This window comes from Eptatretus burgeri, chromosome 15 (assembly GCF_056783735.1).
Source record: "Eptatretus burgeri isolate ZD-2024b chromosome 15, Ebu_testis_v1, whole genome shotgun sequence".
In the NCBI taxonomy this organism is placed as follows: Eukaryota; Metazoa; Chordata; class Myxini; order Myxiniformes; family Myxinidae; genus Eptatretus; species Eptatretus burgeri.
The window spans coordinates 14,729,988-14,750,083 of record NC_140975.1 but is presented as its reverse complement, the minus strand read 5'-3'; the positions used below and the strand labels follow the sequence as shown (position 1 = coordinate 14,750,083).

The following is a 20,096-nucleotide window of genomic DNA, read 5'->3' as shown; positions in this document are numbered from 1 at the left end:
TCCCTAAGAGAGGATGATCACCTGTCTCTGTTATCATCTGAGCTCAAGTGTTTGGACATCGGGATTGCAGCTCTCTCTGAGGTTCGGAGACCGGATTGCGGCGAGATAATGGTGGGTAGTTACACCTACTATTGGTCTGGTCACTCTGATGGTTACCATACCCAAGGAGTTGCTGTAGCTGTGTCCAATAAGCTGACCCCAATGATAATTGAGGTAACACCGGTCAACGAGCGTATTATGAGATTAAGGATTCGTCACTCCTTAGGTGTCATTTCCCTGGTCTCTGTTTATGCTCCGACTGAGGCGAGTGATCTCACCGTGAAGGATGCATTCTACGCCACGCTCGAGTCTGTGGTTGATCAGTGCCACAGACGAGATACACTTCTTGTCTTGAGGGATTTCAATGCATCGACTGGAACTGATAGGATGGTTATGAGACATGTGTTGGTCCCCATGGGTCAGGAACTATGAACCAGAATAGCACTAAGTTCCTTGACTTTGCAAGAAGTCATGGACTTAGGGGAGCTGGTTCATGGTTTCAGCGCCCACAAGCTCATCACTGGACTTGGTATTCCAACGCTGGTGGTGTGGCAAAGGAGATTGACCATGTGCTCATTGATGGTCGTTGGAGGATGCTCCAGAACTGCAGGGTCTACCGGAGTGCTCAGTTCCTCAATACTGACCACAGGCTTGTTGTAGCAACTCTAAAGCTGCACCTTAAATCCTGGAGAATGGTACCATCCCAGTCTAGGCTGGATGTTGGCAAGCTCAGGGATGAGAGAGTAGCTGAGGAGTTTGCGAACAGGCTGAGTGGACACTTGGGGGGGGGGGGGTCTGGGTGCTTTGGGGGGTCCTGAAGAGTTGTGGAGTGCATTCAAGACCACCGTCCTTGATGTTGCCGGTGGATGTCTTGGAGCTCACCGCAGGGCAAAGAAGAATTTTGTCTCTCAAGGGACACTGGATACCATTGACCAGAGTCGCAGGGCCAGGTTGAATGTCAGAGCTGAGCTGTTCAGGGAGCTGAGGTGTAAAACTGTATGTGCACTGAGGGTGGACAAGGAGGCCTTTGTGCGAGGAATCTGTGAGGGGGTAGAGCATCACCTGTGGACAGGTGATTCTCGTCCCGCTTACAGGGGAATTCGCGCATTGCGTTCATCCAAGCCCATCCCTTGGAGCACTGCAGTTCGAGCAGAGAGTGGTAGGCTCTTGACAGAGGAGTCTGAAGTGAAGGCCCGCTGGGCCGGTTACTTTTAGCGGTTGTACCAGGCTGATCACCCAGCTGTCAAGTTGGACGTCAAGGGTGTTACAATCCCTGTTGCTGACCCTCGAATCAACTGTGGTCCACCTTCGTTTGTGGAAACACGGGCTGCGATGAACCAGTTGAAACGGAGCAAAGCTCCAGGGATCTGTGGCATCCATGCTGAACTTCTCAAGGCTGGTGGAAATGCTGCACTCGTGTCGTTGTATGCAGTTTTGTGCTCTGCCTGGAACACAGGCATCATCCCAACTGACTGGAAGAGGGGCCTTGTTGTCCCTCTCTGGAAAGGGAAGGGTGATTGCCAAGACTGCAACAACTACCGAGGGGTGACGCTGCTCTCAGTGCCCGGCAAGGTCTTTGCTCGGATAATTCTTGATAGGGTTCGCCACCATCTGCTTGAGCACCAGCGTCCAGAGCAGTCAGGCTTTACACCAAAGAGGTCAACCATTGACCTTATCCTTGCCCTTCGTGTCCTCACCGAACGCAGACAAGAGTTTCGGCAGGGGCTGCTTGCAGCCTATGTTGATCTCTGTAAAGCGTTCAATTCAGTGAATCGGGATGTCCTCTGGAGGATTCTTGGTCTTCGTGGGGTGCCAACAAAACTGATCGATCTCCTGTCTGAACTCTACTCTGGTACTGAGAGTGCTGTGAAGTGTGATGGTACCATCTCTGACTTATTTCCAGTTGTTACTGGAGTTCGTCAGGGGTGTGTACTGGCCCCCACACTTTTCAGCACTTGTATGGACTAGACTTTAGGGAGGATGTCGGAGAGATCAAGCTGCGGTGCATCGTTTGGGAATGTCAATATCTCAGACCTTGAGTTTGCAGATGATGCAGTCATCTTTGCGGAGACTTTAGACATCCTTTTGGGGGCCCTCGAGGTGCTGAAAGAGGAGTCGGAGCCGCTGGGATTACGGTTTTCTTGGGTCAAAACTAAGATCCAGGCTTTTGGTGACATCTTGGATGCTGCTGTCCTGTCTTTGTCTGTTTGTGGTGAGGATGTTGAGGTCATGGAGAGATTCACTTACCTTGGCAGTGATATTCATGTCTCTGTTGGCTGTGAGTCAGAGGTCAATAGACGTCTGGGGCGGGCCTGGGGAGTCATGGATTCACTGGATCATGGGGTGTGGCACTGCCGGTACCTGTGCGGGAGGACGAAAGTCCAAGTTTTCAGGTCCTTGGTACTTCTAGTCTTGCTCTATGGATGCGAGACTTGGACTCTGATCAAGGATCTGAGACGGAGACTTAATTCCTTTGGTACCAGGTCTCTTCGGAGAATCCTTGTCTATCGCTGGTTGGATTTTGTGTCCAACGAGCGGTTGCTGAGAGAGACTCGGATGAGGTTGGTTACCTGCATAGTCCGTGAGCGTCAGTTGCGGCTGTATGGACATGTGGCTCGTTTTCCTGACGCTGATCCTGCTCACCAGATTCTCTCAGCGAGGGAGTCTCATGAGTGGAGGAGGCCAGTGGGCCGACCACATGCCTCGTGGTTGCAGCAGGTTTACCATCATCTCAAGGAGATGGGGATGGGCCTGGCACCTGCCTGGGGGATGGCCAGACGGAGGCCCCTGGAGTACCGGCGGAAAGTGGACGCAGCAACGCGCTGTTCTGGCACATGCTCCCATACCTGACCTGACCTGAACATCAGGCCTGACCAGCCAATTCATTAAAGACTTGGGACAATCACCTTCCCTGACCGACACAACACAACATGAGAGTAATTGGAGCCATTGCAGTACTAGCAGCAGTAGTTGAAGTTATAGTAGTAGTAGTAGTAGTAGTAGTAGTAGTAGTAGTAGTAGTAGTAGTAGTAGTAGTAGTAGTAGTAGTAGTAGAACATCCTCCTTCTTGGATGCCAATTCAAAACAAGAGAAACAATAAAAAGAGCAATCAAAGATTGCAGACCTTTGCCAGGACTTTTGCGTAGTATATTTTGTGTGGTGTTTATGCACTGGTGTGTTACATAATTAATAAGACATTATTAGAACTGTCACTTTATAACTGCTGGCAGTGGTGACCAGGTACCAAGACGTTCTGCTTTGATGCAACCCCGCTTTAATTGGACACCTGACCCGGACGTATGACATTTTTTATTATTATTCATTATTCAATTGAATTCAAAATTGGATTAAAATAAATTCAATTCAAATCAAATGGAAGACCAAATAGGTACAATCTTGCATTGGAGTCATCAGAAGGAACCCAAACATACAAAAAGCAAAGATGAACTTATCAGGCGGAACCTGGATAGGATTCACATTTCAGATGCTACTCCTCAACCCTCAAACCCATCCAGGCACAACCAAGTGAGCCTTATTGAAAAAAAAAAACCATGATCAAAAAATTAAATAATTCTTTCTGCCAGACCATGTGTCCGATCAAGTTGAAATTTAAAACCTCTATTCCCCATCAGTACTAGATCATATTTGTGAAGTTTCTCGATGGTTGATTAAGTGGTTCCATAGAAAACATTTAATATTTTCCTTCAATCTAATATGGCTGCCAAAGCATGTACCCTATCAATTATTTATTAACAAAATTGTATCCTCCAATCTTGAAGAACATGTGTGTGAAGTTTCCCCTTGATCTGTCCAGCCATTCTGGAGAAGATTTTTGTAGGTTTTTGGTTAATTCCAATATGGCTGCCAAACCATGTGACCTATGACATCATATGTATGAACCTTTTGTTCCTCGTGGATAGTCGGTCATACGTGTAAAATTTAGCATCGATCTGTTCAGCCATTCCAGAGAAGAAAATTATAGGTTTAAAAAAACAAAACAATATGGCTACCGAATCACGTGACCAATGATGTCATCAAAAATGTTTTTGTTTTCCATTTTATCCCGAGATGACCCTCAAAAATTTTCGTACTGATCGGATGTAGCGTTATACATATGCAATTATGACCTCATAACGAAGGCACCTATGACGTCATAAAAATCACACTCATTCCTCATGTGGAGTACTTGCTATGTGCCAAGTTTCAATTTATTCCTTGGTGCGGTTTCAGAGATACAGAGGTCCAATTTTTTTCTGTTTTTCTAATATGGCTGCCACACCATGTGACCTATGACGTCATAATTATTATCACATTCCACATGAGTAGTCGCACCAAACGTGAAAATTTCGTCTCAATCCGTCAAGCAGTTGCGGGGATAAACACGAAAGTTCTGTGCGGATAAACAAACAAACAGACAAACAAACAAACGGACCCAAATACAACACCCTCTCCTTTGGCGAGGGAAACTATTTTAACTAGAGGGGGAGCACTCGGTTGAGTGCAAAACCTCCACTGCCAATACTGCTGGGTCACTTAAGTGAACCTGATATCCTATTCATTGTAGGTCAAAACGGATCAGACTCGACTGAACCACGATTGAATAAACTTATCTAGATTGACACGCATGTCGAAATGCCCAAAAATATTAAATAGAAATTTTTTTTAAAGAAAAGGTGCAAAATTTGTTTTTTTTTTCTCTAACAAATTTATTTTTGGGGGTTGGAAATCACTTAAAACATTATAAATGCAAAAAATAATTCAAATATTTTTCAAATAAAACCGAATTTTTTTTGGAAAAAAATTGCAAATTTTTTTTTTCTCTAACAAATTTATTTATTTTTTGGTTGGAAATCATTTAAAACATGTAGAAATGCAAAAACAAAAATTCAAATGTTTTTTTCAAAATGGCCGCCATAGCGGCCATATTGGACTTTGGACCACGTCCAAAATCTTATGGCATGATCTTAGGACCATACCTAATCCCCCTCCAAGTTTCGTCGAAATCCGTTGAGGAGTTTTTCCGTAATACTCTTCACAAACAAACAAACAAACAAACAGACAGGGGTGAAAACAGTAACCTCCGTCCATCTTTGATGGCGGAGGTTAACTGGAGGGGGAGCACTCGGGAGAGTGCAAAACCTCCGCCGCCAATACTGCTGGGTCACTCAAGTGAACCTTGTATCTTATTCATTAGATATGATGTCAACAGTGCTGAGAGTCATAGTTCTTTTCTCCATTTTTTTTTTTTTTTGGGGGGGGGGGGGGGTTGGAAATCACTTAAAACATGTAGAAATGCAAAAGAAAATTCTTTTTTTGGGGGGGGGTAACATTTTTTTGGAGAGGGGCTGAAAATCACTTAAAACATGTAGAAATGAAAAAAAAAAATTTTTTTTCTCAAACAATTATTTTGGGGGGAGGGGTTGGAAATCACTTAAAACATGTAGAAATAAAAAAATTTCTTTCTTGGGGGGGGGTAAAAAAAAATTTGGGGGTGGGGGTTGGAAATCACTTAAAACATGTAGAAATAAATTTTTTTTTTCTCTAACAATTTTGTTTTTTTTTGGGGGGTGGATGTCAATTTTGGACCGAGTCCAAAATTTAATGGCATGATCCTTGGACCATACCTAACCCCCCCCCCCCACCAAGTTTCGTCGAAATCCGTCGAGGAATTTTTCCGTAATACTGTTCACAAACAAACAAACAAACAAACAGAAAGGGGTGAAAACAGTAACCTCCATCCATCTTCGAAGATGGCGGATGTTGTTGTTGCAACTCTGGATGATAAAATGACAAGCTTTTCTCATTGTAATTTGATAATTACGTGTGTAACAATAGCAAATTGTATGTTTGAAGTTCAATCCCAATGCAGAGTGTGTGATTACGTTTTTTTTCTTTTCTTAGTATACCATGTCGAGGCTCATTTAAGAGCGGACACACATAATGTATAACAAAGGGAGCAAGAGACAAGAGGGGCAGGAGAGTGAAGCACAAAACAGGAGTGAACAGAGACATTAGGAGATGTGTGGGAGAGAGAGGGATCGGCACGGTACATGGGGTAAACAAGATGGACACTACAGGGACTTTCAAGAATGAAAACAGGGAATTTGAAGGAGGTGGGTTTGGGGTGGATTAATGTGGGTAGAAAATATCGTGGTTTTTATAGGACTAGATAAGAGGTGGTGGTGAACATCTGTTTTAAAGACGTGGAGGGAAGAGTGGGATTGAAGAGAGTGTGGGAGTTTGTTCCAGTGGCAGGAAAAAAAGAGGAATGAAAGAGTGATGGTGAGCAGTGAATCTTGATTTTGGTAGTTTTACCATAAGGGGGTCGCAGACAGACATTGAGTGACCTGCAGAAATATTAGAGGGACAGAGCACAGACAAGGCAGGGGGTGCAAGGTCAGAGAGGAGACGGTAAAAGACAGAAAGATCACCAACCTGCTTGCGGTCAGAAAGTGAGACACCCAAAGACTCTGACTCATCGTGGGAAATAGCTATGATCCTAAATGCCTTGGTTTTCACAGCATGAAGCCAAGCTCGGTGTGAGGCAGGAGCACCAGCCCTAGGGGAGAGCAGTACTCCATCAGGCTATGGACGAAAGCTTTGTATGTGGTTGGAAGCACAGGTGTACCAAGGAAGGATTTTGCATACACAGAATGCCCAGTGAGAGGTGTGGAGCTTTGTGCGCACTTTAACTCCTCCTCCTTTGAATATCACCTCCGACTTGCCTTTCAGAGCCAGGTAGATGCTTTGTTAGGATCAAAACAATTGCATTTAGACATTAATATTCTGCATGCAAAACAGAAATTAATATACAAATGCTCCACTGTCTCTGAGGGACTATCCTGAGTAATGAGTGGTGGCACGATTTCTGTATGACTTTAAGGAATTGAGGAGGGCATTTGACCCATCATTGCCGTGTTGCTCTCCCAAGTTAATTTTTTTCTTGATTGGGTGATGCAACTTGTTACTTTGGGTTAATAGTGGTGAAAGAGAGTTACGTGATGGCTGTCTACAAGGATAAAAGGGATCGTACTGATTAAGGAAATTCCACGTGTTACAGCTGATGCAGTACATGCTCAAATCATTGGAAAGGGGGGTATATGATAGGATACGAGGGTTGGTGAGGTCTGATGGGATAGTTTGTTTTTTGCCAGGAAGTGAAACAATAGATGCGATCTTCATTCTTCAGCAGAGCCAGAAGAAACATTTTTAATGGAAGAGCAAGTTAAATTGTGTTTTTGTGCAAACAACCCCACAATAAATCAATTGAGGCCATTGCAGTATGGGTGAGAGATGAGTAGCAGTGGTAGTAGCAGGAACATCGCTGGGCACTGACCCATAGGGCATGTGGCCCTTAATGTGTTTTGCTGTGCCCCAATTCTATAATATTTTAACCCCTTGGCTACAATTGGCTTTAAAATGACACTTTGAAGTCAGAGTCAGGTGCATGACTAAAGGCCCAGTCACACCTTGACGTTTTAGCCAGCTTATGCCGATTTTTGGAAAATTTGTCAAAAACGCTGGTACACGTCGAATACGTTATGGATAAGTTTTGATATCATTGAGAGCACGCTGAAAAACACTGCCATACGTCGTTGTACGCTGGCTTTAAACGTTGAACTTTTGGGTTTTCCTCGAATTTTTTCATGCTTGAAATTTTACGACGTATACCGGCGTATGACTCACACGTTCCGCTATGCTGGCCATAAGTTGTAGGCACGTTATGCGATCGTTGACACACGTTGAAACACGTTACTTGTAAGTTACTCATAAGTCGAAACACGTCGAGGTAATGTTTAGCGTACCCGAAACTTATTTCTAACCTATGAGTAACGTTTTGTAAGCACGCTACACGAACGTTGTTCACACTTTGCAACACGTTACTTGAAAGTACTGCTACTACTACCAACATCGACATCAGTAAATTCTCTCCAACTACTACTACTACTACTAATAACATCGACATTAGTTAATTCTCTCGAACTACTACTACTACTACTACTACTACTACTACTGCTACTACTACCAACAACGACATCACTAAATTCTCTCGAACTACTACTACTACTAACATCGACATCACTAAATTCTCTCGAACTACTACTACTACAACTAATAACATCGACATCACTAAATTCTCTCGAACTACTACAACTACTACTAATAACATCGACATCACTTAATTCTCTCGAACTACTACTACTACAACTAATAACATCGACATCATTAAATTCTCTCGAACTACTACAACTACTACTAATAACATCGACATCACTAAATTCTCTCGAACTACTACTACTACTACTACTACTACTACTACTACTACTAACATCGACATCACTAAATTCTCTCGAACTACTACTGCTACTACTACTAACATTGACAACACTATATTCTCTCGAACTACTACTACTACTACTACTACTGCTACTGCCATTGACATCTACTCAACATGGAGTCTGGAACACTGACGGGTTCCTCTTATGAAGCCCATTTGCATATACCAATTCCCCTAAACGCTACCAATACGCCATTATACGGTAGCTGTAAGTTAGAAACACGTTCAGTAAGTTCTGTGGTCGTCCGGAAGACGTCAATCAAATTCGTCCACATACGCCAATGTGCGTTTGAGATACGTTACACATAGGTTCAAAGCACGCTACTCATAGGTTCAAAGCACGCTACTAATAGGTTCAAAGCACGTTACTCGTAGGTTTAAAAATTAAGTTTCGGGTATGCGAAACATTACCTCGACGTGTTTCGACTTATGAGTAACTTACAAGTAACGTGTGGCCGACGTGTGTAAACGATTGCGGAGCGTGCCGAGAACTTATGCCAGCGTATGCGGAACTTGTGAGCCATACGTCGAGTACGTCGTAAAATTTTCAGCATGCTTGAAATTTCACGACTTACTAGACGTACCACGTAATATGGCAGCGTACTTCATTGTTTTTCATCGTGCTCCCAACGTATACACAACTTACCCATACCGTATTCGACGTGTCCCAGCGTTTTAGACACATTTTTCATAGGTCGGCATACGCTGGCTAAATCGTCAAGGTGTGACTGCGATGTTGACACTTCCAATTTTCAGGCGGTTATGATTTAAATCGGCGTGCGGCAGGTTTTTAACAGAGAACGCCACGAGTTCGTCGGCGATAAGTGCAGCGCGCTATGACCAAGTTAAACTATCGTTGGGCATAGGTTGTGAACGCCGACAACAGGCTAAGCATTCGTTGGTATAAGTTATCTTTAACACAACGAAACGTTCTGTGCCCGTTACTAATACATTATGCATACGACCAACACGTTATGAATACGACCAAAACTTAAAAAAAAACCTCAAAACTTCAGCGTACGCCAACGTTTTACGTGCATTTTTATACGTTGCCATTCCTGGCTAAAACGTCAAGGTGTGACTGGGCCTTAAGCAGGAATGACATGTGTCAGAGGATGCCATGGTTGATCACTTTGCAAAGATGCACAACAGATGGGACACAGTGCACACTGATGCTTCCCTCCAAAATAAATAAAGGAAGATTGTTTACAAATACAACTCTTCTAAAACCATGGGTGGTGAGGGTTAATTAATAAGAAAAAGATGTGACATTGTGTTCAATTAATCTGAAATGTTCAACAGTAGATATAAAATGTAAGGTTGTGCTTTTACAGAATCAAGTACCATTTATAAAGGGATACATTTTTGTTTTTGTACTTTTTTCTTTGTTGGAATTCACAAAGGTTTAAATACAACATATTGAAAATAGGAAAACACATCCTTTAATTTGAACACCTACAACAAACATCCTTTATGTAACATAAGAAATGTAACAATTAACGTATTTTATTCGAGATGAGCAATTGTGCTAAATGTTTTATTGGGGATGGGGGAATCTGAAGTTTGAGGGGGCCCAGGTCCCAAATATTTTTGGAAGCTAACGACGTCTCTGGGTAGTAGTAGTAGTAGTAGTAGTAGTAGTAGTAGTGGTAGTAGTAGTAGTAGTAGTAGTAGTAGTCTTTTCCAGGATGGAGAAAAAGACATCATGGGACTAAATAGTGCAAAAGGAGGTAAATGATTGCATTTTCCATTGTTTTGTTTGTAATAATTTAGAAACACATTAAGTTTGGTATAAAACAAAGAAAAAAGAACAAAAAAACCACCAAAGATTAAGACAAATGTGAAATCAAATAACATGAACAACTCAAGCCTGGTGTTGGCTTCATGGTTAGGGTGGCTGGTTTAAGATCTTACTCTCAAGTCCCGAATAAGCGTGCTTGCACGCTTATTTTTTTTCGAGGTGAAAATTCCCCCTACACGGCCTCTATGGGGTCTACACGCTTATTAAAAAAAATCGTTTTTGCCAACCTCACTCATATTTACACCGGTGAGCGTGTAGGGTGACAATGTTGTCCCGTCGAGAGATGTGACGTCCTGATGTAATGTATGTATTTGAACAATAAAACACATGTTCTATATTTGTCACATTTCTGGTTTTTCCACCCTGCCCTCTTATTCGGACCTGCACACTTATTAGACTTTTTAGGATTTTCTGCCCCACATGCTTATTCCGCCCTCGACTCATTAAAATTTGGAAAATGTTCCACCCTACATGCTTATTCAGACCCCCACGCTTATTCGGGACTTGAGTAGGGTCTTGAGTTCAAGCCCCTGTCCAGCCATTGAATTAATTAAAACCTGTCCAGCCAAAATGGGTTGACAGCCTGCCATCCTTTCGAGGTTGGCAAAATGAGTACCAGCATGCTGGCAGCAGGGGGAATTGCATGAGTGGCACAGGCACACCCCTGAGGTCGGTGAATTGAGTACCAGCGTGTTGGTGACAGGCGGCATTGCATCAGCGGCACAGCCGTGCCCCCAGAAAACGATGCAGCCAAGCAGCCAAAGGCTGCATATGAATAACAGTAATAATGAATAACTCAAGGCAATTGACATTCCAGAAATTATCAAAATATCAAAATTCAAAAATAAAGAAATAAAAAGCACCTTGAAAAAAGAAAAAGAAAAGAAAAACGAAAAAAAAAAATAATAAGAGAAAACAGTTCCACTTGTTAGAAAATGTCCTGAATAATTTTGAACGGACAGAAAGGAAATTCCCAACAGTTGCATTTTGTCCTGGTGGAGTTTCGCATTTATAATCCAAGTTTCGTGTTCCTCTGTCGAAGGAAGGAAAATAAGAGCAAGGCAACAGTGCAAGGTTAATGAAAAACTAACAATCAATGGAAATGATTCTCGATAAATTAAGTGAATCGTACCGTAATTTGTGAAGCATTTGCATTGAAGATTAATTGCAATGCATTAGCAGGAGGCAGACACAGTCATGTGGTGTTATCAATGAAATAGATTCTGCTTGTAAAGAATTATCTAAAATAATATATTTCACTATATATATATATATATATATATATATATATATATATATATATATATATATATATATATATATATATATATATATATATATATTTGCATGAGATATATTGCAGGCAAAATATTGCCTGAGAACATGTCTGCTCTCGCTTTTTTGCTCAAATTTAGCGGAGTCGATTTATTTATTTTTCTTAAAAAAAAACTTTTGGTTGGATGCGCCTCCTTCTTCTTTAAATATGTGTAATCCCAACTGCCGCAATCTTATTATATATATATATATATATATATATATATATATATATATATATATATATACACACACACACACACACACACACACACACACACACACACACACACACACACACACACACACACACACACACACACACACACACACACACACACACACACACACACACACACACACATATATACTGGGCGTAGTGGCGTGCCCCTGTAATCCGGCTACTCGGAGGCTTGGGTTTTAGGATCGCTTGAGGACGGGAGCTCTGCACTGGGCTGCGCTATGAGAGGGCGTAGGGCAGCCCGGAGTCATGGTAAAACCCAATCCTTATCCCTGTGTCATAAGAGGCGACCAGGATTGCGTCAGGAAGGGCATCCGGCATAAAACCTATGCCAAATCAGTATGCGGATCATAATGGATGATCCGCTGTGGCGACCCCTAACGGGAGCAGCCAAAAGACGAACAGCATATATATATATATATATATATATATATATATATATATATATATATATATATATATATATATTTCAAATCCATATGTGTGCTATGGTTTACATATATTTCAAATCCATATGTGTGCTATGGTTTACTTATTTGTTGGTTGTGCATTTTGGTTTTCCAGCACATGGAAGAATGGAAATGGCTTGTCAGAGCGATTCATTCTGCAATGTGCCATCTGATTGCTCCATGCTTGACGTGACAAATGAGGACAAAAGGTATGCATCACATTTCCAAGCCTGGGCTCCTGTGTGAAAAACGTGCTGTTAAAATAATGTGGCCACACCAATGTCCTATTATACCTCGTGTATAACCTTCAGGGTCCTCATGTATCTGTACTACCTGCACATCATGTTGTTTAGTGCTTGGACGAAGCAAAATTTCATTTCTTGTATTTGCACGTCCTGTACTTGATTTCTACTCCAGGACTGACAATACTTCATTCACTTGGACACATTTTATTTTATTTTTTAATTACCAAAATATTGGCTCATGAAGGAGTTAAATGATAGTGGAGAAAATTTGCAGAATGCAACCTGTTATATGGCTTTTTGCAGTTAATATGGAAAATTGTAGTTCTATGCACACTGTTTTAAGCATCTATTTCATTGTTTACTCCAGAAACATGTGCCAAAAGCTGCTTACCTCAGGAACTCACAGCAGACAGGCTCAAGTCCTAAAACCAATGAAAAGATGAAGAATATTAAAATGAATCAGCCACGTAGAATATAACCAGAATAACCAGGACAACATCAAAATAAGGAATGATGGATAACGAAAGCCAAATCCGTTTTTTACATTCTCCCCATAGTCCCCAGAAAAGGAACCTGTGAAATACTGCAGGATAAGGTGCACACACATACACATATGGTGGTTTGGCATATTGTGTCTCATCATTAAAGAACTATTCTGTTGGATGATGTTAATTATACTTATTTGCTGAGTCCTTTATCAATTCGTCATCAAAATCTACTGACTTCAGATGTGTTCGACGCTCTTGAGCCATTCGGTATGACAGCTCGTTGTCTCTCTGCTATCCACCAAATCCAACCACAGGGGTCATTGAAGAGCTATTAATGTCTTAATGTTAAAGCTCATTGATGCCTGGTGTTGGCTTAATGGTTAGGGTGGTGGGCTTTGGATCCGAGGGTCCAGACTTCAAATCCTGCTCACCTGTTGAATAAATACCAGGTGGGGTTAACTTGGCCTGTCATCCTTCCGAGGTCGGCAAAATGAGTGCCATCTGATTGCTCCAAGCTTGACATGACAAATGAGGATAACAGGTGTGCATTACACTGTGTTGGAGTGTGCTGGTATACTGTGTCAGAGTGGCGACCCATCCAGGATTGTGCCCAATAGCCAAGGGGACTGCTTAAGCAGCACCAATGCTCTGCACAGAGTATGGTCCCAAGCTCCTCCTCTTCCTCCTCATTGATCATATCCAGCATTTTACTCTACTTTTGATTTCACTTTTTAGAATACCCTTTGTCAATTGGATACCTTGTTCGACCCTCCAACCATCCAAGGTGGTGCTTCATTACCATCTCATATCATATTCTGTTCCTTCCCTCAATCTCTACGACATACTCAACAGCTCTTCAATGATCCTCGTTATCAGTGCAGAGAACAAAAATGCAGTGACGACGTATGTGTATTACGTTTTGTGTTATAAAGTTTGTTTTCAGTTAGGAGTGGGGCTTCAGACAGACAGCAAAAGTTACAGGTTGCAGGAGAACGATGTCGTCGACGTCGGGCACACCATACGGCGATTCCAGCCAGTATGATTATTGCCAGAATAACCAAAATAACCACACCAACACCAATTCCTGGGAAACACGAGCACAGCCAAATGGAGGACTTGAGCAATTAAACTCTTCTACATATCCATTACAGATACAGCGAGAGGACATTAGGAGACATCAGTAATGAGCAAAAATATAATAAATCTAAATGAATGAATCAAAAATGGAATGAACTTTTGATAATTTTAATATTATTAAAGATATTTTGGTGTCGGAGTGTCTTCCATTTGTCATCATTCATAATTACACACACGATATTTCAACATGAGCAAACTGCTCAGTCTGAATTAATTTGTTGTTGCAGCAGCTTACAAACTTTCTCGTCCAAATAAATCCACGTGTACTCTCCGATATCAGCACACTTTTGCATACCATGGAAATCACAAACAGAGTTCTGTGTTTCTACATTCCAATATGCTGTCGATATACAACACCTGTGGACGACAGTCCGTTTACTCAGGTACTACATCGGATGATTTGTTTTTCATTGCTGAGTGGATGTGGTTTGGCAGGAAGGAACAACCAATCAACTTCCAAAACTTTTCAATAAACCTGGTGGCAATTTCGTGAAAAAAGGAAGATGTGGGCATTTCTCACCAGGGGGATCTTTGTTCAGCAAAGCACACATCAGTAGAGGATAAATGGGGCTTCTAAGGCATCCATGCAAATGAATGGGGAAAAGGGGGAAAACTCTCTGAATAAACCCCAGAAAACCCCAAAACAGGAGACCGATTCCTCCCCCTCCCATACAAATGCACAGGGGAACCTTTCTGACTCAATGTTCATAAGGTTAAAATAGGAGAATGATTTTCTCCCTCTCCCACCCAAGCTCATGCTAAATTGAGACTGTCTCAAGGCCCCAAAAAACCAAAATAGGAGAATGATTTTCTTCCCTTCCTCAAAGTCCCTGTCGTATCCATCGTGTTTACCCTATGTTCCCCACTCCATCCCTTTCCCTTCCACAGATCTCCTCATGTCTCTGTTCCACACTGTTTTTCCCTTCCCTCTCTACCCCCCACCCCCACCCCCTCTGACTTTCGGCCCATCAGGTCCAAAGAGGAGACCGATCTCTGCCCCATTGAGCACATGTTAAATTGAGACTCACTGATTTCCTTTTATATTTTCATTCCACTCAAAGAGTGATCCAACGAATATTTGTCCATGTTCTTCTCGAGGTAATAAATTAATTTTCCGATTACATTCATCACCATAGAGTATATTCACAAATATTATTTTAGAACTTAGTTCTTGGTTTATGTGTCTTTGTTGAGCAGAAATAAAATGATAAACTTCTCTCAATGCTCTTGTTTGACCACCTCCTGATCCACATATCATTTTGAGATTGTAGTAAATTGTTTTTCCATTGTTCAATTGATAACCATCAAAGTTTTCAGTCCATTCAAGGATATTAATTTTTTTTCTTGACATCCTCCAACTTATTTGTAATTAAATTTATCCGCTTATTTGTTTCTTTACTTTTACCCCGGTTATTTCTTCAATAAGACTTATTTGATATTTCTCACATTCGATATGTTTCCCATTTAAATACCAAGGCTGATTATATATCCACTCTTTGGTTTGGTTATTGCTTGATTCTATCATTTATAAATCAGTAAAAAAAAAACGCCCCTGAACACTTATACTTATAACCATAAGGGATACTCTTGATTCCATTCTCTAAAATATATCTTTTATCATCAAAAGCTCCTAATGCTTTCTTATTTATCTCTTCTGTATATAATTATACAATTATACATCAATTATAATTGATGTTAAAAACTTCTTATTGTATTCATTTTTCTGTACTCTTCCTTCTTTGAGGTTAAACAGTTGTAATAATGTTTAAAGTTTATTGTTTCCTTGATTATATTTTTCTTTATTCCCTTTAGCTTCTTATCACGCCTTTCAATGTTATTATTATCAATATACGTAAAAGCATAAGACTTTGATCTCAAACCCACAAATTCACTCATGACCTTTCCACCCAACTCATCCTTAAACTTACCAATACCCTTTTTATTCTTTAATGACATCAACATACTATCAGACTTATAATTACTTATATCATATAATATATATATATATATATATTATCAATCATATCCTCATATACATCACTTGTCTTAATTTCTAATATAAAACTATCTGTATATCTGTATATCTGTAAAACTATCTATCAGATTTTCAAATGAATCCATATCGTCATATATAACAATGACACATTATCCTTATACTTTAATTTTAAATTATTATAGTAATAGTCATACATTAACGACTTTGACAAGTCAAGAATTGATGTTCCTATATAAATAGGTTTGTCCATTTCAATACTCTCTTTTTTCAAATGAATAGCACAAAAGTTCTCTGAAAACACCTCCGCTTGTTAAAAACTTGGTCTATTAATTAACTTTGAAGCCTGTTTCCAAGATGTAGAAAGTCTTATGTTTTGTCGATTCCTAACATTTTCCATAGTCTTTCCAAATACAGCATTATTCATTAGTTTATAAAAGTCCTTCTCAAAATCAGTTTTTGCTACTGTTCTCCTTTTTGTATTAAAATCAATATATTTTTTTAACCAATGACTTTGTTTAAATTTCAAAATTCGATGAATTTTTCTCACTCTCAACCCAGTATATAAATATTGTCTCAAGTTCCTTTGATGTAAAACATAACTTTCTTTATCATTTAATGTTGTAAGTAGTTTTTCTGGAGATTTACCTTTTATATTAAATGACTGTTGGTAATCACTTAACCATTCTTTTCTTGGACTTTCTTTATCAGGGGCATAAGGTCGGTCTTTATGTTTGTTATGAAGTTCTTCTGGATATTATAAATCAACCTCAAAATAATATCCAACTTCAGCTTCATCCAATTCTTTTTCAGAGGAGATAACAATGTCAAGTAAAACTTTTTCATAATGTTTTTCTTTAACCAATTTAAGTTTCCCATAAGGTAAAGATTGAGACATGGCCCACCCATATAAATTGTTAGCATCATACTACATTAGGTAAGAGTTGTCCTCATTCTTATTATAATCACGAAGATATTTATTATTTGCTTTAGCATATCTCTTGGAACATACTTGAGATATTCCTCCTCTTTTAGCCTTCTCTATCGTGAAAAACATATCTATATCACTGATTAATTCCAAATTTTGTTTTGTCATTTTAAACATAGAACTCCAAGACAAGCCCGGGGCTGTTTTAATAGTCAGGTCAGGTATGGGAGCATGTGCCAGAACAGCGCGTCGCTGCGTCCACTTTCTGCCGGTACTCCAGGGGCCTCCGTCTGGCCATCCCCCAGGCAGATGCCAGGCCCATCCCCATCTCCTTGAGATGATGGTCAACCTGCTGCAACCATGAGGCACGTGGTCGGCCCACTGGCCTCCTCCACTCATGAGACTCCCTCGCTGAGAGAATCTGGTGAGCAGGATCAGCGTCAGGAAAACGAGCCACATGTCCATACAGCCGCAGCTGACGCTCACGGACTATGCAGGTAACAAATCTCATCCGAGTCTCTCTCAGCAACCGCTCGTTGGACACAAAATCCGACCAGCGATAGCCAAGGATTCTCCGAAGAGACCTGGTACCAAAGGAATTAAGTCTCCGTCTCAGATCCTTGGTCAAAGTCCAAGTCTCGCACCCATAGAGCAAGACTGGAAGTACCAAGGACCTGAAGACTCGGACTTTCGTCCTCCCGCACAGGTACCGGCAGCGCCACACCCCATGATCCAGTGAATCCATGACTCCCCAGGCCCGACCCAGACGTCTATTGACCTCCGGCTCACAACCTGCGGAGACATGAATATCACTGCCAAGGTAAGTGAATCTATCCACGACCTCAACATCCTCACCACAAACAGACACAGACAGGACAGCAGCATCCAAGATGTCACCGAAAGCCTGGATCTTTGTTTTGACCCAAGAAATCCGTAATCCCAACGGCTCCGACTCCTCATTCAGCACCTCGAGGGCCCCCAAGAGGATGTCTAAAGTCTCCGCAAAGATGACTGCATCATCTGCAAAATCAAGGTCCGAGATCTTGACATTGCCAAACGATGCACCGCAACTTGATCTCTCCGACATCCTCCCAAAAATCCAGTCCATACAAGTGCTGAAAAGTGTGGGGGCAAGTACACACCCCTGACGAACTCCAGTAACAACTGGAAATAAGTCAGAGATGGTACCACCACACTTCACAGCACTCTCAGTACCAGAGTAGAGTTCAGACATCAGATCGATCAGTTTTGGTGGCACCCCACGAAGACCAAGAATCCTCCAGAGGACATCCCGATTCACTGAATCGAACGCTTTACAGAGATCAACATAGGCTGCAAGCAGCCCCTGCCGAAACTCTCGTCTGCGTTCGGTGAGGACACGAAGTGCAAGGATACGGTCAATCGTTGACCTCTTTGGTGTAAAGCCTGACTGCTCTGGACGCTGGTGCTCAAGCAGATGGTGGCGAACCCTATCAAGAATTATCCGAGCAAAGACCTTACCCGGCACTGAGAGCAGCGTCACCCCTCGGTAGTTGTTGCAGTCTTGGCGATCACCCTTCCCTTTCCAGAGAGGGACAACAAGGCCCCTCTTCCAGTCAGTTGGGATGATGCCTGTGTTCCAGGCAGAGCACAAAACTGCATGCAACGACGCGAGTGCAGCATTTCCACCAGCCTTGAGAAGTTCGGCATGGATGCCACAGATCCCTGGAGCTTTGCCCCGTTTCAACTGGTTCACCGCAGCCCGTGTTTCCACAAGCGATGGTGGACCACAGTTGATTCGAGGGTCAGCAACAGGGATTGTAACACCCTTGACGTCCAACTCGACAGCTGGGGGATCAGCCTGGTACAACCGCTCAAAGTAACCGGCCCAGCGGGCCTTCACTTCAGACTCCTCTGTCAAGAGCCTACCACTCTCTGCTCGAACTGCAGTGCTCCGAGGGATGGGCTTGGATGAACGTAATGCGCGAATTCCCCTGTAAGCGGGACGAGAATCACCTGTCCACAGGTGATGCCCTACCCGCTCACAGATTCCTCGCACATAGGCCTCCTTGTCCACCCTCAGTGCACGTACAGTTTTACGCCTCAGCTCCCTGAACAGCTCAGCTCTGCCATTCAGCCTGGCCCTGCGACTCTGGTCAATGGTATCCAGTGTCCCTTGAGAGACAAAATTCTTCTTTGCCCTGCGGTGAACTCCAAGGCATCCACCGGCAACATCAAGGACGGTGGTCTTGAAGGTGCTCCACAACTCTTCAGGACCCCCAAAGCACCCAGACCCCCAAGTGTCCACTCAGCCTGTTCGCAAACTCCTCAGCTACTCTCTCATCCCTGAGCTTGGCAACATCCAGCCTAGGCTGGGATGGTACCATTCTCCAGGATTTAAGGTGCAGCTTTAGAGTTGCTACAACAAGCCTGTGGTCAGTATTGAGGAACTGAGCACTCCGGTAGACCCTGCAGTTCTGGATCATCCTCCAACGACCGTCAATGAGGACATGGTCAATCTCCTTTGCCACACCGCCAGCGTTGGAATACCAAGTCCAGCGATGAGCTTGCGGGCGCTGAAACCATGAACCAGCCACCCTAAGTCCATGACTTCTTGCAAAGTCAAGGAACTTAGTGCTATTCTGGTTCATAGTTCCTGACCCATGGGGACCAACACACACCTCATAACCATCCCTATCAGTTCCAGTCGATGCATTGAAATCCCCCAAGACTAGAAGTGTATCTCGTCTGGGGCACTGATCAACCACAGACTCGAGTGTGGCGTAGAATGTGTCCTTCACGGTAAGATCACTCGCCTCAGTCGGAGCATAAATAGAGACCAGGGAAATGACACCTAAGGAGTGACGAATCCTTAATCTCATAATACGCTCGTTGACCGGTGTTACCTCAATTATCATTGGGGTCAGCTTATTGGACACAGCTACAGCAACTCCTTGGGTATGGTAACCATCAGAGCGACCAGACCAATAGTAGGTGTAACCACCCACCATTATCTCGCCGCAATCCGGTCTCCGAACCTCAGAGAGAGCTGCAATCCCGATGTCCAAACGCTTGAGCTCAGATGATAACAGAGACAGGTGATCATCCTCTCTTAGGGATAGGACATTCCAGGCACCCACCCGA

The 20,096-nt window shown here is 42.4% G+C and overlaps 2 protein-coding genes across 15 annotated transcripts in view; one reads left to right on the top strand and one right to left on the bottom strand.

Annotated features, from left to right (window-relative positions):
- The window catches only part of LOC147011589 (uncharacterized), an 84,779-nt gene that overhangs the window by 41,274 nt on the left and 23,409 nt on the right, over positions 1-20,096 (top strand). For 8 of the 10 annotated variants that reach the window (XR_015051998.1, XM_085858299.1, XM_085858297.1 and 5 more), the window contains one exon: positions 12,298-12,391. The gene's annotated coding sequence lies outside the window, so the exon portion shown is untranslated. Of the gene's footprint in view, positions 1-12,297; positions 12,392-12,794; positions 13,901-20,096 lie in introns of those variants that run through there. The other 2 variants (XR_015052001.1, XR_015051997.1) reach the window with 1 other exon arrangement.
- The window catches only part of LOC147011588 (uncharacterized), a 59,505-nt gene continuing 49,205 nt past the window's right edge, over positions 9,797-20,096 (bottom strand). Inside the window, exons 11-13 of one of the 5 annotated variants that reach the window (XM_085858305.1) lie at positions 13,895-13,999; positions 12,819-12,849; positions 9,899-10,088 (exon numbers count right to left, since the gene is read on the bottom strand). In XM_085858305.1, coding sequence (XP_085714431.1) covers positions 12,848-12,849; positions 13,895-13,999 — 107 coding nt within the window. In that variant the 3' untranslated portion in view covers positions 9,899-10,088; positions 12,819-12,847. Of the gene's footprint in view, positions 11,212-12,203; positions 12,421-12,818; positions 12,850-13,894; positions 14,000-20,096 lie in introns of those variants that run through there. The other 4 variants (XM_085858304.1, XM_085858302.1, XM_085858303.1 and 1 more) reach the window with 4 other exon arrangements.